We start from the raw sequence: 17,316 nt of genomic DNA on the forward strand, positions 1-17,316 counted from the left end.
AGACCAGATTCTAATTGATAAAACGATCCTCATAAATTCAAAGACAAAAAACAAACATGGCATGGATAAGAAAGCGTTTGGCTCCCTCCCACACACCTGGATCTTAAAATCTCCAGAAATATTTGGAATTAGTAAAAGCATATGTTCATTTCTGGTTTCTGCAATGAAATCATAATCATGGAAAACAACTTTTATAGTCAATAATGAATGATTCAGAGATATTAGTATTAAATGTGGAATTTTCCAAGATGATTCCCTGTCATCATTACTCTTCAACATTTCTTCATACTTTTTTTTTTTATTGAAATTTTTTTCACTTAGGAATTAACACATTCGCTGCCAACTACGAGTATACTCGTAGTTCGTATACGAGCTTCACAAGCCAACTACGAGTATACTCGTATGTCGATTTACCGACCTCCTATGCCAAACACGAGTTATCCCTTTGTATAATTACCTTAATTTGGACCCTTGGATTCTGAATAAAGCAGAGAGCATGTCTGTTAATTCCCTTCTTGGTAGAAGAGAAATAATTTCAACTAAAATATAGTATACTGTGTATATGCCTCAGATGCCAACTACGAGTATACTCGTAGTTCGTATATGAGCTTCACAAGCCAACTACGAGTATACTCGTATGTCGATTACCAACCTCGTATGCCAAGCACGAGTTAATCCGTAATATAACATCGGAATTTGTAAGTCAATTTTAAACTCGGCTTTCCTCAATATTTTGTAAAGCATATAAATTGGTTTATTCTACTAAAATTGTGAGAAAATCTTCAGAAAAGAAAAGTTCAACTAACCTTTTGATACTGAAATTTCCAGTGTCAATTTTAAAACCTGCAGTTTCAACAAAGTCAAACTGTGGGGACTCTTCTTCTGAATTTTTCAAATAAGTTGATGTTGATGTATTTGGATGGTTGCTAACTTCATCTTCAAAAGTTTCTTCATCATCGGAGCCACTGCTAGAGTCGTCTGTAGGATCATCTTCAGAATCAGAACCAAATATTTCATGAAATTCATCATCGCTCATATTAGCATAAGCTTCTACTTCTATATCAGTAAGTTTTCTTTTACTGGTCATGGCGAAATTGACGGTTCTTAGAGACTAGAAACTAAAACTGAACTAGATGCAATAAACACTGGCATCAGCACATGTAATATATAGATGGAAGTGATACGAGATTACTCGTAGTTGGCGTATGAAACATATTTCTGTCTGATAAGCTGGCTACGAGATTACTCGTAGTGACCTTGAAGACGCGAAAAGCGCTTGGCATGCGGGAACAAACTATGACTGAGTAACATGGCAGCGAACGTGTTAAATTAAAACTGCCAAGAAATTATATTCTCGTTTCATCTTTCATCCAAGTGTAAGCAAACAAAGTTTGCATGAAAGTATCATCATGACTATGCTACTTCCATCGATGAGTACCTGACTCCATGGAGGTCTCTCTTAATAAAATAACAATAATAATAATGCTAATGATTTCACATTAATTGCCTTAGTATTCTATAATGCAAAGCACACAACCTTCTGGTGTTTAATGCTCTGCATTATGGAAAGGGCCACTACCTAGACCAGTTTAGACTTTTATTGAGGTGCTGGTAAGGTGCAGGAGGTATCTTTCTCTCTGAAAACTCTGAATGATCTACAAATTCACTCTAAAATCTCACTGAGTGACCCAAAAAATCACTCCTAAATTCAAACTCTCATTGGTGACCCTACTAAGTGACAGGTAAAAACCTACAAAACAGAACTGCTATACATGCTCACAGTGGGATTTGAACCTGCAACCTGTTGGTTGAAGAGCAGATATCTGTTTCGTCAACCAGGCCAGGTGGTTAGTGTATCTGCTCTACAACTGGGATTTGCCAAGATTAAGAAGAAAACTTTCTTTTTGATATATCCTAATTGGAAAGTATTTCTTCACTGTTGGTTATCCCCCCCCCCCCCACACACACACACTCTCTCCCTCTCCTGTTTTAAATAGTTTTGTGAGAATAGAAACAAGTTATTTGTTGGACAGAACCTTAATATTGTATTTGAATAGACATTTCTCTCTCTTTAGAGGCAATGAATTTATTCAACTCCTTGAATTTATATAAAACTGGATTTAAGATTGTGTTATTCTATGAGATGTTTAGCCAGTGTTATATTTGAACACATTTGATTAGGTAGCAGAATTAAAAATTAACCACTCAAATGTCCATGTGAATGAAACGTATCAATCATGTTAAATTTCATATCAATGTTATTTCAGTGGGATGTAAATGCAGCTTACATCCATGGCAACCTTGACATATATACATGTTTGTTTGATGACACTGGTTTGATGGTTAAAGAATTCAAGACCTGAATATTATTTCAAGTAAAGCTTATATTACTGTGATGATTCTCTACTTGAAGGTGTGGACAGTCTTTCTGTACCTATTAAACAGTATAAAAGTGCAGGTCTGACTTGAGGAAAATATATTCGTGTGTCAGGTAGACAAGCAATACTAAAGGTGTTATGTTGTTTAGTGATTGTTAAGGAGATTGTATTATTATCTAACCCAAAGACAAACATCATTAAAATGTCTTCAATGAGAGCCAGACCAAGAAGAGATACCAAGGTTAACTGTTAACTGTTCTGGCAAGATGGATTCATCGGACCTGTGGTCCTTTATCCCTTTGCTGGATTTGCAACAAAATTGTTGGATTAAGGAATATCATTGAGCACTTTGCTCAACCAGTGTGAGCTACTGATTGCCAATGAATTTTTCCTTTTATATATAAAAAAAAAAAATGTACTTGTTCAGTATGGTTTTTTGGGATACTTCTTCTGAGATATTCATTTGTTTTAGTTGAACACTAGGTAGTAGTAAACCATATGGACTTGAAATGTTATTGAGCCTTTCACTCACCCATTTTGAACTTGGCTTTTAAAAAAACTTATCTGTTCAGTATGGTTTGGGGACATTGTGTTTTGAAGGGTCATGCTTACTGTAGTAGTCTACTGCTTGGAAGATTAGTAAGTTGGGGTGGAAAGCAGCATTTGCAAAGAATTTTGCAGCCTTTTTGAATATGAAAGTTTTCATCTCAGGGATATAGACTTCTCAGTGACACTGTATGTTTCATGCAGGGAAGGAGTGATATCTTAATATTGCATTAATAATAGCAACAATATACAAATGGGCTTCTGCGATTCATGTACACTAATGCCAGGAGTATTAGGAACAAGAAGGAAGAGTTTTTGGCCATGGTTGGCACTTCCAGGCCACAGGTTGTCGGTATTAGTGAAACATGGCTGACAGAAGATGATAAAGCTAGTGGGATTGAATGCGATGGGTATAGCGTGTTCAGGAGTGACAGGGTGAATAAAAAGGGGGGAGGAGTGTTATTGATGATAGCTGATGAGCTTCAGCCAAGGAGTATAGAAGTTGAACTGCAGGATGGGGAAAAAAGCACATTTGAGGCTGTTTGGTGTGAGATACAATCTAGCAGAACAAAATATACAATTGGGTGCTGCTATAGACCGGGTGATGGAGTGGATGGTGGGAATAGTATGCATAAGCAAATAGAAGAAATGAATGGAAGGAGGGTAATTATTATGGGTGACTTCAATTATGGTAATATTGACTGGAAAGAGGAGAGGGCACATGGGAGGAAGGAATTGGATTTTATGCAGTTATTAAGGGACAACTATCTACGGCAACATGTATTGGAAAATACCAGGGGGCAGAGAGTGCTGGACCTAGTAACTGCAACTGAGAATGTGGCTGTAACGAACATGACCTTGTTGCCACCAATTGGTGAGAGTGACCATAAGGTCATGACTTGGGAGGTGGCTAAAGGAGTCGAATTTACAATTAAGACAGGGTATATGTGGAATTACCGGGCTGGTAAGTATGACAAGCTTAGGTGTGTGCTTGGCTCAATGCCATGGCATGTAAAACTGCAAGGGCTGGATGTTGATGGTGCATGGGAGGTGGTCAAGAACTGTTTGCAGGAGGCAATGGTTGACTGTATACCAAGAGTCCGAATAATAAATCAGGTAGGGGTTAAATGGATGAATAACACTATTAAGCTTGAGCTGCAAAAAAAGAAACAATTGTGGAGGGAATTTAAGGAGAAGGGTGACCATCAGGTGCATGAACAGTATAAAGCTCAGGCCAGGATGGTAACAAGGGTGGTAAGAAAAGCAAAAGCAGATTACGAAAGGAAATTGGCCATGCAGGCTAAAGAGAATCCCAAACAGTTTTTTCAATATGTTGCAAGTAAAAGAAAAAATGCTCATGGTAGAATGATCTTAAAAAATGCTGAGGGTAGGGAGGTAACTGAATCAGTCGATGTTGTGGAATTACTGAGCGAGCACTTTGCAAGAGTATATCATCCAGGTGGTGGCTTTGCGGAAATGGAGGAACCAACAGCTTATACTGGAATTGTGATGAATGAGGTAGAGGTAACTAGTCTATTACAGAACCTCAATGTCAATACATCTGTGGGATTGGATGGTATACCAGCTCGTGTCGTACGTGAAGCGGCCAAAGAATTGTCAGTGCCCTTGACCATTATGTTTAATTTGAGCCTCAGGACTGGGTCAGTCCCAAGGGGGTGGAAAGAGGGGAAAATAGTTCCACTGCACAAAGGTGGTTCCAAGGCTGCTGTTGAAAATTACCGGCCAATCAGCATAACAGGAATCATTATCAAGGTCTTAGAGAAAATAGTCAAGAGGAAAATACAAGATTGGATAGAAGAAAATGGGATACTGTATCGGGGACAGCATGGTTTTGTGAAGGGTAGGTCATGCCTCAGTAACTTGCTCCCGTATTATAACACAGTGACGGCTGAACTGGATAAGGGTAATGGGTTTACAGTGATTCTGCTGGACCTTGCTAAGGCCTTTGACAGGATACCACATGGAATTCTAATCAGTAAATTGCAGCATATGGGAATGGACATAGGGTTGGTGAGATGGATAGGAGGGTGGTTGACGGAGAGATATCAGAGAGTGGTTTACTCAGGAGTAGAGTCCACAAGACAGCCTGTGACTAGTGGTGTACCACAAGGATCTGTTCTTGGACCACTGCTGTTTAATTTGTTCATAAATGATATAGGAAAGGATCTGAGAGGAACAGTTCATTTGTTTGCGGATGATGCGAAGTTGGGTAGGGCAATAGTGAATGCAGATGACGTCAAAATTTTGCAGGATGATTTGGATAGATTGGAGGTCTGGGCTAGGGAGAATGGATGTCAATTTAATGTGGCAAAATGTAAGGTTATGCATTTTGGGGTGAAAAGATGGGAGGCAGTTTACTGCATTGGTGGAACCGTGCTCCAGGAAATTGATGAGGCACGAGATTTAGGAGTGTTGGTGGATAAGGAATTGAAATTTAGGGGACACATTGCAAAAGTGGCCAAATCAGCTCATCAAATCACTTGGTTGCTGAAGAATACGTTGACAAGCAGAGACAAGCAGGTTATTGTTCCTCTGTATCGAGCCTTGATAAGACCTCATCTCGACTACTGTGCTCAGATTTGGTCACCTAGGTTTCTTCTTGATGGGGAGGAGGTGGAGAGGATCCAGAGGCGAGTGACCAAGATGATAGCAGGTCTGTGGAATGAACCGTATGAGAACAGGTTGAGGATTTGTGGGTTGCAAAAATTGGTTGATAGGCGGAGGAGGGGAGATATGATTGAGACATTCAAATTACTGAAGGGTTTCTATAAAATTAATTCAGAAGATATTTTTGAGAACAGGGCTGGTTGTGGGAGGACTAGGGGACATCCATGGAAACTGGGCAAAAGTGTGGTTAGTAAAGGTGTTAGAGCTGGGTTCTTTACTTTTAGAGTAGTGAATGAGTGGAATGCGCTCCCTGAGTCTGTGGTGGATGCTGTGACAGTGAAAGAGTTTAAGGCGAGGTATGATAGATACTGTATGAATGTCGAATAGTTGTGATGAAAATGATTTGGGGCCTCCCTCGATGAGTCTAATGATTCCCTGGAGTTGCCCGTAATAATAATAATAATAATAATAATAATACATTATGGCTTTATGTGGCAGCATTTAATGATTTTGTTCGAAATCCCATTTGGGCTTGGTGCTATTCATAAGTTTCATGATGATTTTATGTACCTCAGCAGGTGATGTCATTTGGGTACGTTTGTGTAGCCTGTGTGTTTTAGCATATATCTTACCAGGTATGTACTTTACTGATGAAGTATAGATCTGCATAGGTGTAGTTAGGATTACACTCCTTCTCTATGCTGTCGGCAAAAGCTTCTGTCCATATGGTCATTTTTCAAAGCATCTGGCCCTTTGTGTTTAAGGACAGAAGTTTTGTCTCTGAATGTCGATTTCAATTAAGCATATATCATATTTCTTTTGTATCCCTATTGAATGCTTGTCAGTGTTCTAGGACCAGTGTTCTGTGGTGTTGACCTGGCTCTGTTTTTTTTCACAGATCTGGTTTTTAATCTCCCCTGGAAGTGGGTGGAGTTTGTGCAAGGCACATCCGCAATAGCAGCTGTTTAATGCAGTTGTTATCTACTTTTCTAAGCTCAAAATTGAGTCGTTGATATCTTTCTTTGAATCTGTGGCTGGAACTGGACCAACAGATTCGTATAGAGTGATCATTAGTTTTGTCCAGCTGCCAATTAGGACCCAATTTGGGATATTTTCACATTGTAAGCCTAGTTGGAGTAAAATTGGGTTGTGAGAATCTTATATTATCCATTATTAACACTGTACTCATAATTTTTCTTGAATTCATTTGCACTGAAGTATCAGAACTGCCTCTAGCAAATCATACCACACATTGACCACTATCCTAGCAAAAAATCTAGTCCTAACACAATTGTTAGCCACACTCTTATACAATTTCAAGGTTTCCCTCCAAGGGAATTCAGTTGACTACATCTGTGTGCAGCAATCTAGATGTTGCCTTATTAAAGCCACATAAAGAGTATGTGTTATTTAGGCCATCTTTGTAATATCCTCTAAACTCACTATCCACAACTACCAAAAATCCATGTCCCATCAATTTACTGCAGTCCACATGAATTAATATAGTACACAGCTTATGAGCTCCTCTTCTCAAAGTGCAATCAGTGAAGTCTTACACTTTCCACATTAAAATGGAAAGTGTAAGACTTCACTGTCCATTACCAATACTTCCAGTCTATTTAAGCCATCTGCAGACCTGGTTGGCTGAGTGGTTAGTGTATCTGCTCTCCAGCCAAAAGGCTGTGGGTTCGAATCCCGCTGTGGGCACGGATGTTTGGGATTGTCTGTGAAAGCAAGAGTGGTAGTAGTCAGCAGTAGATGGCATTGGTGTTAGATGATGAAGGTTGGTGGAGTAGTGAGATACCCTCCCTTGATGAGTCTTTGGACTCCCTGGAGGTGTGATGTAATAATAATAATAATATTAAAGTTGAGTTAGACAAAGAGAATGGATACACCATGATACTTTTGGACTTAGCTAAAACTTTTGACAGAATTGAACATGTAAGGCTACTGGAGGATATAGGATTGGATTACAAAAAGATAAGAGAATAGCTGACTGACAGGTGTCAAAAAGTGCCATATGGGAGATGATTCTGCAAGAATAATCAGTGACCAGTGGTATATCCCAGGGAACAGTCCTTGATTCGTTGTTATTCAATCTTTACCTTAATGATTTGGGAAATATTTTACAGGTGATATACAGCTATCTGCTGATGGTGCAAAAATAGGAAGGGTAATCAAGAATGCAACTGACATGTAATACTTGCAGAATGATTTAAATAAGATGCAAATCTGAACACGTTAAAATGGCTGTCAGTTCAATGTTAGTAAATGTAAAGTTATGCACTATGATGTGATGAGATAACCAATAGCATATTATATTGGTGGGATTATACTAGGTGAAACCGATCAGGCTTAGGGAACTTTGAGTTTCAGTAGATAGGAAGCTGAAATTCAGGGACCATAGAGCAAAAATTACTAATACAAGTCAGAGAATAATTGCAATGCTGAAATAACATGTAAGAATAAGGAAGTTATTTTGCCTCTTAACAAGGCTTTGATACAAACCCCATGTGAGCTATTGTATGCAGATCTGATCTCCTGGTTTCCAAGGTGATGCAGATAAAGTGAGGTGGGTGCAAAGGAGTGTGTTAAAGATGATATTAGGGCTGTAAAGTGTACATTATGAGGAGAAATTGAGAATTTGCGGATTGCATGCTCGCATACAGGAGAAAGAGGAATGATGATGATGATATGATAGAAACCTATAAACCTTTGAAAGGGTCATACAGGATACTATTAGATGGAATTTTCTATTTTACAGAGGGTGAGGGACAGGATGAATAACATCCTTGGAAGCTGAGAATAAATGCAGTCAAGAAAAGGATGAGATCTAGATTCATCTCTCATAGAGGATTACCTCCATGGAGTCACAAGACTCACTGTGAGAGGTCAACACAAAGTCTATCATACCACTCCTTAAACTTATCCACTGTCTGCACTTTCACTACTCTCTCAGACAACGCATTCCACGCTCCTACCACTTTTCATGCAAAAAACGTACTTCTTACCCATTTACTTACCACTCCCTTTTGCAACTTCTTCTTCTGCTAATAATATTGCTTGATTAACTTTGTGATTATTTCTGTTATAGTTGCCTCCCCCTAACTTAAATATATCATTTAAGGGAATTCCAGGAATATATATATATATATATATATATAGGAGACCTGAAGTGTCTTTTTATAAGACACTTCAGGTCTCCAATAAGCAGGGTGGTGAGCGTTACTCTGGACAATGTAAAAGCCATCTAAAGACATTCAGAGGCATTCATACCACAGTGGCTTTCAAATCTATAGCAAGCAGTTCTTTGCTCTCCACATCTCAAGCACAGTTGCTGACCACTCAGTCAATCAATTATTATATACACTGTTTATAAATTTTTACTTTTCCCAAGAAAATGGCATAAAAAATATGGCATAAAAAAAGCTAGTCACTTACTTTAGTTGTTAGAGGTAATCCTGCCAGTAATACAATGCTACAAACTGATAAAGATACGAAGGGTTTCTTTCTCCGCAAAACTTGGAACTGGTCAAGCAGAAAAGTTATAATAACATCTACTGCTGCAAACTAAGAATGAAAAAAATGCATCAGTTTTTGTTTTTCTAAAATATGATAACAGCACAGTAAGATCTCATTGTTCATAGTTTAGCTTATCACAGCAATTTTTTGATACCTATTTTGCGGAACAAGGTTGTTTATTTATTTATACTTGCCATTTGAAAGAAAGTAGGTAATGAGAGCTGAATTTTGGTGCTCAGCAGGAATTCCATTGTGCCATCATTCTTGAATACATGTTCTTTAATCTGTAGTCTTAGTAGCCTACACCAGAAGTTTCCAATGCTTGGAAAAGATAGGTCAGAGACATCAATATAAATGAATCACGAATTGACTAACTGGGAACAGTTACTAGCATCAGTTGCTGTTCACTACCATTTTTTATTTTTATGATGATTTCAAGATAATTTTGAAATGTCTCATAACATGACTACTTAAGGAGTGTGACAAAGCCATTTGGACTTCCATAGAATTGTCCATACACTTAATTATAGAGAGAGGGTGGGAAATCACTTAATTCTTCAAGAAAAGAAAAGAACAACTGGATCTTCTGGTTATCAGGCATATTTTGTCCAGTGAGAGGCCTTAATTTATGTCACCATTGTATTAACACTAAATCACACAAATAAAAACTTTTATTTTTAATAGTTTATGGGGAAAAAAAAGCATTATTTTTCCACAGCCAGAAATGTAAATATAAATAATATATCACCACGTATTCTGAAGGAATGTGCCAGGGAGTTGGCACCTGCCTTGATATATTTTTTTTAATATGAGTCTTGCACTTGGTCAGGTTCTTAAGGAGTGGAAGGAGGGCAAGATTGTGCCACTTCATAAAGAAGGTGATCGAACTCAAGCATCAAACTATAGGCCTATCTGTGTGTCAGGTGTTGTGGTTAAGTTGATGGAGACGCTTGTGAGAACTAGCATCCAGAGTTGGGTTAATAACAATGGTATTATCTTTGATGGATAGCATGGAATTGCTAAAGGGAGGTCATGTTTTAGTAATCTACTTACTTATTACCAATAAAGTGACTGCTTCCTTGGACAGAGGAGAAGGATACGCAGTAATATATTTGGATTTTACAAAGGCTTTTTGATAGAGTACCTCATGATAAGTTGACACTCAAACTAGAGCAGATGGGGTTGGATATTAGATTAGTGCATTGGATTGGAGACTGGCTATCTGATAGGAATCAACGAGTTGTGTATGGGGGGTGCAATATCCAGGAAAAGGAAAGTCACTAGTGGAGCACTCAGGGGTCTGTTTTAGGGCCATTACTGTTTAACTTGTATATTAATGATATTAATGAAGATTTGGATGGAGATATTCAGTTGTTTGCAGATGATGCCAAGTTGGGACGAACCATAAAGAGTAGTGAAGATGTTCTGGCCTTACAAGAAGACTTGAATAAATTGCGTGATTGGGCACGGAAATGGGGATGTGAGCTCAATGTTGCAAAATGTCATCATCATTATCATCAAATTTCTGCCATGTACCCTCAAGGGGTGTACAGGATATGATAGTACTACATGAAAAAAATTACATCATTACTAACTTCCTATCTACAATTTTCCTCCAAATCAGTCTGTTACTTGTCAAGACTCCAACATTATCAGATCTTATATTTCTATCGTCTAAGGCACTTTGTAACATATCAATCCACCTATATCTTGGTCTTCCTCTGGGTCATTTTGCTGATAACCTAAGCCTATAGTTTGATGCTTGAGTTCGATCACCTCCTTTATGAAGTGGCACAACCTTTCCCTCCGACCAAATTGTATTCTTATTGGTGAAACCAAAATAAAAAATGATGTTGCAAAATGTAAGGTTTTAAAATTTGGAAAACAAAGATGGGATGCAGAATTTATGCTTGGTGAGAATATATTGTTGGAGGTAGAGGAAATAAGAGATCTGGGGGTGATAATGGATAATGGATAAGGATCTAAAATTTAGGGGAACACATCGCCAAAATTGTGAAGACAACACAAAGGCTTCTGGGAATGATGCAGAGGACACTGACGTGTAGAGTAGGGAGATTCTTGTTCCATTGTATAAGGCTTTGATTAGGCCACACATGGACTATTGTGCCCAGATTTGGTCACCAGGTTTTCAGAAGGATGAAAAGATGTTGGAAAGGGTCCAAAGGCGACTGACTAAGGTAATTTCTGACCTCTGGAATGTCAAGTATGAGGAAAGATTGAGAAGATGTAATTTGCAGAGTCTGGTGGACAGGAGGAAAGAGGGAGATATGATAGAGACCTACAAGTTGTTAAGGGATTGTTATAAGATCAATGGTGGAGAAGTTCTACAGAGAATAGTGGGAGATCAGGGGAGAACCAGAGGTCATCCCTGGAAACTGTATAAAGAGGATGTGAGTAGGGGAGTGAGAGACAGTTTTTTTTCATGCAGAGTTGTGAATGATTGGAATGCCTTGCCTGAGAGTGTGGTGTCTGTTTAAGACACGGTATGATGAGATGTGTGAGATAAAAGGACCTCCCAGATAAGTCTTTGACTCAATGAGATCTTGGGGTAATAATAATAATAATAAATATGTAGATATGAATGAATATGCTTACTTTTGCAGAATCTTCATACATTAATAACATTAGTCAGTTTTAATGTGTAGAAATCTGCATTTAGCTAGAATCTAAATGCAATGTATCAGCATTTAGCTAGAAGCTGATGAACCAAATGCATTTTTTTCATATAGGCTTTATTTGTAGATCATAAATCTAACTATGATGGCATATATTATTAACATAATCTTTCCAAACAGTGAAGTCTTACTGTACTTTTTATAAAGCTATTTAAATTCTAATTATTGAATACTGAATCTATGTTTCTTTATGACTATAAAGTCTTATTATAAACATGTTTCTGTGTCCCCATTGTACCTCTTCAATGTGATTGTCTGTGAGAATACTGGTGGTGGAGGTGGGTGGTAGATAGCATTGGTGTAATGGATGATGATAGTTGCATTTCGTTGTAGCTGATGGATTGATTCGTGGAGACAGTCGTAGAGTAGGTGCCCTCCCTCGATGAGTCTTTGGACTCCCTGGAGGGATCATGTAATAATAATAATATGGCATGAGAGCTTTTTGGAAACCGAGCAATGCAGCTAGATTCTCCAGAGCCTGATAGAAACATTCATGAGCACAATAAACTTTTTTTGAAGCCAACAAGCATTGGTGAAATAAAAATTTGTAGCACTCTCATGATTTTTAGTGAACTGTTTTAGTGAATTTGCACTAATCATTCACTCTAAAATGATTTCCATTTCCCAGCTGCTTTGAAACAAAGAAATTATTTTTAATGCCTCTCTTCAATGATGCTTTATATTCAAGATCATTCTTAGAGAATGACCCTCAACTCTACATTATACTTGAAAAGAATCTATATTCTGGTTTAATCCATCTTTTGATTGATAGAAACCTGAAATTTAAGGGAACATATTGCAAAGGTGGTGAAACACAGAGGAGTGCTGCAATGATAGGATGCATAAGGTATGTTTTCCAGGTGGTAAAATGAGTAGAGTGATTGAGGCATTGGATATGAGGACGGAGCGAGCAAAGGAGTTGATAGTTTTAATCAGTACGAATGATTTGACATAGGACAAAGAGAACATCAGAATGGGTAAGAGGAGGCTGCTTAGAATGATAAAAGAGAATAGTGTGACAGGAAGGGTGGTCAACGTGTTGCCCAGGTATGACTGTGGTGACATGAGGCAGAGAACGAGAATTATGAATGATATGCTGGCTGAAATGTGTGAGGAGATGGGAGTGCAGTTTGTTAATGTGTGGAATGAGTTTGAGGGACAAAGTGAACTGTATAGGAACAATGGACTGCATTTGAGTGGTTATGGTGTGAGTCGCTTGGAGAGACTGCTGCTGGAAGGTAGAAAAGTGAGCAGAGAGAAAAAGAATGAATCAGATCAAATGAAGGTATGTGGAAGAGCAGGAGAGTAAGACAGGAGAGATTGAAGAGGTGGTTATGAATGAGGAAGTGAGTGGTATGAGTATAGAAAATGAGAGAATAGGTGTGCAAGAGGAGCAGGAGAAACGGGGAGGCACAGGGTGGCAAGGTACACAGCATAAGAAAGGTGGATGCTCCGAGAAGTGAGACCATGTGTAGAGACGAAAGAAATGGGATGACCTGGGATCAAGAGGAAACAGTTGGAATTGAAAAGGGTTTTAAAATGAATAAATGTGTAATAAATGATTAAATGTAGATCCAGAAATTAGCTGTTGAGTTTGTATACAAATGCTAGAAGTATAAGAAACAAGGAAGATGAAACGGTTACATTAATTGCATCTGTTCACCCAAAGACTGTCAGAATAAGTGAGACATGGTTGGAAGAGGATGACATCCTGACAGGAATAGAGATGGAAGGATATGATGTGTTTCGCGAGGATAGAAGGGGTAAAAAGACAGGGGGAGTGCTATTGATGATAGAGAAAGAGTTATGTCCATACAAAGTAGAGATGCAATAGGGAAATAGACCCAGTGTTTTTGAGGCAGTATAGTGTGAGATAGAGATCAATGGAATCAAATACTTGGTGGGATGTTGTTATAGACTAGGTAATGTGGATGGTGGTTATAATGAAATGTATCATCAAATTAGTCAAGAAAATAAGAAAAGGGTGATCATTATGGGTGATTTTAATTATTGCAATATAGACTGGAATGATGAGATAGCAAATGGAAGTAAAGAAAATGAATTTCTTGAGTTTTTGAGGGATAACCACCTCAGACAGACAATATGTAACAGAGGGCATGCGAGGATTGAGGGTATTGGATTTGGTCATCTCATTAGAAGATGTATTTATAAATGAGGTGTCAAATCATCCACAAATTGGTGAGAGTGACCATGAGGTGATTACCTGGGTGGTTCCCAGCAGTATGAGGACCTCTGTAAGAAAATTGTATATGTGGAACTACAAGGGGCGGGGGTGATTATGAAGAGCTCAGGAGACAGCTTGCGAGTGTAGCATGGAATGAGTAGTTAGCTAGAAAAGAGATGAATGTAGCATGGAGGATTTTCAAAAATTATCTAGTAGATGCAATGTCTAAATGCATTCCAAGGGGTGAGAAGGTTAAATAAGGTAGGTGTGAGATGGATGAATACAGAGATTAAGCATGCAGTACAGAGAAAAAGTGCATTGTTGAGGCAGCATAAGAGAATTGGAATTAACCAATTTCATGAGGTCTACAAAGACCAGGCAAGGAGGGTGACTTGGGCAGTGAGAGTAGCTAAAGAGAGGTATGAATGACAGTTAGCTCATGAAGCTAAAAATAATCCTAGGGAATTCTTTCAATATGTAGTCAGCAAAAGAAATAATAACATTGATTGGAGAAAATGGTATAAAGACAGCTGTTGCAGAATGTATGGTGGAGATATTTAATGAGCAGTTGATAAAGATCTTTCAATCTTGTGAATGTGACTTCATGGAGAGATTGAGAGCAGTTGATGATGGGGAGGAGAGACTGATTGTAAGTGAGCAAGAGGTGTACGGGGGAGCTGAGTAAACTATATGTTAATAAGGCTGTGGGACTTGATAATATATCACCACGTATTCTGAAGGAATATGCCAGGGAGTTGACACCTGCCTTGGCATATTTTTTTAATAAGAGTCTTGCACTCAGTCAAGTTCATAAGGAGTGGAAGGAGGGCAAGATTGTGCCACTTCATAAAGGAGGTGATCGAACTCAAGCATTAAATTATAGGCCTATCTGTGTCAGGTGTTGTGGTTAAGTTGTTGGAGAATCTTGTGAGAACTACGATCCAGAGTTCGGTTGACAACAATGGTATTAGCTTTGATGGACAGCATGGATTTGATAAAGGGAGGTCATGTTTTAGTAATCTACTTACTTATTACAATAAAGTGACTACTTCTTTGGACAGAAGAGAAGGTTACACAGTAATATATTTAGATTCGCCAAGGCTTTTGATAGAGTACCTCATAATAAATTGATAGTCAAACTAGAGCAGATGGGGTTGGATATTAGATTAATGCATTGGATTGGAGACTGGTTATCTGATAGGTATCAACAAGTTGTTTATGGGAGAGCGATATCCAGGAAAAGGAAAGTCACTAGTGGAGTGCCTCAGGGTTCTGTTTTTAGGGCCATTACTGTTTAACTTGTATATTAATGACATAGGTGAAGATTTGGATGGAGATATTCAGTTGTTTGCAGATGATGCAAAGTTGGGACGAACCATGAAGAGTAGTGAGGATGTTGTGGCTTTACAATTGAATAAATCATTCAATTTATTCAAGAAGACTTGAGTAAATTGAATGAATGGGCACGAAAATTGGGATGCGAGTTCAATGTTGCAAAATGTAAGGTTTTAAAATTTGGAAAACAAAGATGGGATGCAGAATTTATGCTTAGTGGGGATATATTGTTGAAGGTGGAAGATATAAGACATCTGGGGGGGGGGGGGGTGATAGTGGATAAGGATCTGAAATTTAGAGCACACATAGCCAAAATTGTGAAGACAACACAAAGGCTTCTGGTAATTATGCAGATGACCCTGACATGTATAAGTAGAGAGATTCTTGTTCCTTTGTATAAGGCTTTGATTATGCCACACATGGATTATTGTGCCCAGATTTGGTCACTGGGTTTTCAAAAGGATGAAGAGATGTTGGAAAGCGTCCAAAGGCGACTGACTAAGGTAGTTTCTGACCTCTGGAATGTTGAGTAAGAGGAAAGATAGAGAAGATGTAATTTGTGGAGATGTGATAGAGACCGACAAGCTGGTAAGGGGTTGTTATAGGATCAATACTGGAGAAGCTCTAAAGAAAAGAGTGGGAGAACCAGAAGTCATCCCTGGAGACTGTATAAAGATGGTGTGAGTAGGGGAATGAGAAGCAGGTTTTTTCGTGTAGAGTTGTAAATGATTGGAATGCCTTCCCTGAGAATGTGGTGTCTGCAAAGAGTTTGAATGTGTTCAAGGCATGGTATGATGAGTTGTGTGTGTGATAAAAGGACCTCTCAGATGAGTCTTTGACTCCATTAAGTCTTGAGGTAATAATAATAATGAGAAGGACACTGACCTGTAGAGATAAAAGTGTTATCATTCCATTGTATAAGACTCTAATGAGACCACACTTAGACCATTGTTCTAAGATTTGGTCCTCAGGATTTGAAGGGGATAAATTAACTGTGGAAAGGGTACAAAGGCAGATAACAAAGATGGTTTCAGGATTGTACAATGTTAATTATGAGGATCGGCTGAGGGAATGTGGACTACAAAGTTTGGTGGATAGAAGTAGGAGAGGTGATATGATTGAGACTTTTAAACTGTTGAGAGGTGGTTACAGGGTTGACACTGGGGTGTTCTTTTGCTTGGTTGACAGCAGGAAGGAGTGATGAGAAGGGGCCATCCCTAGAAGTTACGAAAGGAAACTGTGAGCAAGAGTGTGAGGAGTAGTTTCTTTGCATGGAGGGTAGTTGAACCATGGAATGCATTGCCTGATAGAGTGGTGTAAGCGAGAACGGTCAATGAGTTTAAGGAGTGGAATGATAGACTTTGTGTTTCCTAGGAGGGACCTCCCTCGATGAGTCTTGATAGACTTTGTGTTTCTTAGGAAGGACCTCCTGTGATGAGTCTTTTGACCCCGTGGAGGCCTGAAAAAAAAAAAAAATAATATTTTATCCTAGCAAAAGTAAGCAAGAACAATTTACATATGAAGTATCTATACTAACATTTAGTGTACCAAGAGCAGTTTTCACCTGAGTGTAAAGTCTACTGTCAGTATATCCCTACATGACACACACACACACACACACACACCGCAGAGGAAGTGTATATTATTATTATAATAGGCATCTCCAAAGAGTTCAAAGATTCAACATTTTATTCTTATAATGAGTATGTCTCCAAGGTGTCCAAAGACTCATCATTATTCCGACATGATGCACCCATCACTCCCAGTAATCCTCACTCAGTACATTCTAAACGAAAAATATACCCTTGCTAACTTCACTTATACTTAAGCATAGTTTGCAATATTATTATTCCCAAAATAATAATACTATTATTATTATTATTTTAATGAGAGCCTGAAAAGTCAATCCATTTCTTTCTTTTTTTTTGTTGATGTTGTTGTTTGTTATATTACTCCCACACACAAGAAGCAGAAGGGCCTATAGCAGGGTGGATAACTCTTGGCATGTGTGCCAAAAGTGGCACGC

General features: G+C 38.4%; 1 protein-coding gene across 5 annotated transcripts in view; it reads right to left on the reverse strand.

The window, feature by feature from the left end:
- Positions 1 to 17,316, reverse strand: part of LOC150106709 (sodium- and chloride-dependent glycine transporter 2-like) — a 626,004-nt gene that overhangs the window by 188,897 nt on the left and 419,791 nt on the right. For all 5 annotated transcript variants that reach the window (XM_090393293.1, XM_090393295.1, XM_090393296.1 and 2 more), the window contains one exon: positions 8,994 to 9,122. In XM_090393293.1, coding sequence (XP_090249419.1) covers positions 8,994 to 9,122 — 129 coding nt within the window. The remainder of the gene's footprint in view (positions 1 to 8,993; positions 9,123 to 17,316) is intronic.

Source organism: Typopeltis vanoorti, chromosome 5 (assembly GCF_054136105.1).
Source record: "Typopeltis vanoorti isolate ZY-2024b chromosome 5, IOZ_Tvanoo_1.0, whole genome shotgun sequence".
Classification (NCBI taxonomy): domain Eukaryota; kingdom Metazoa; phylum Arthropoda; class Arachnida; order Uropygi; family Thelyphonidae; genus Typopeltis; species Typopeltis vanoorti.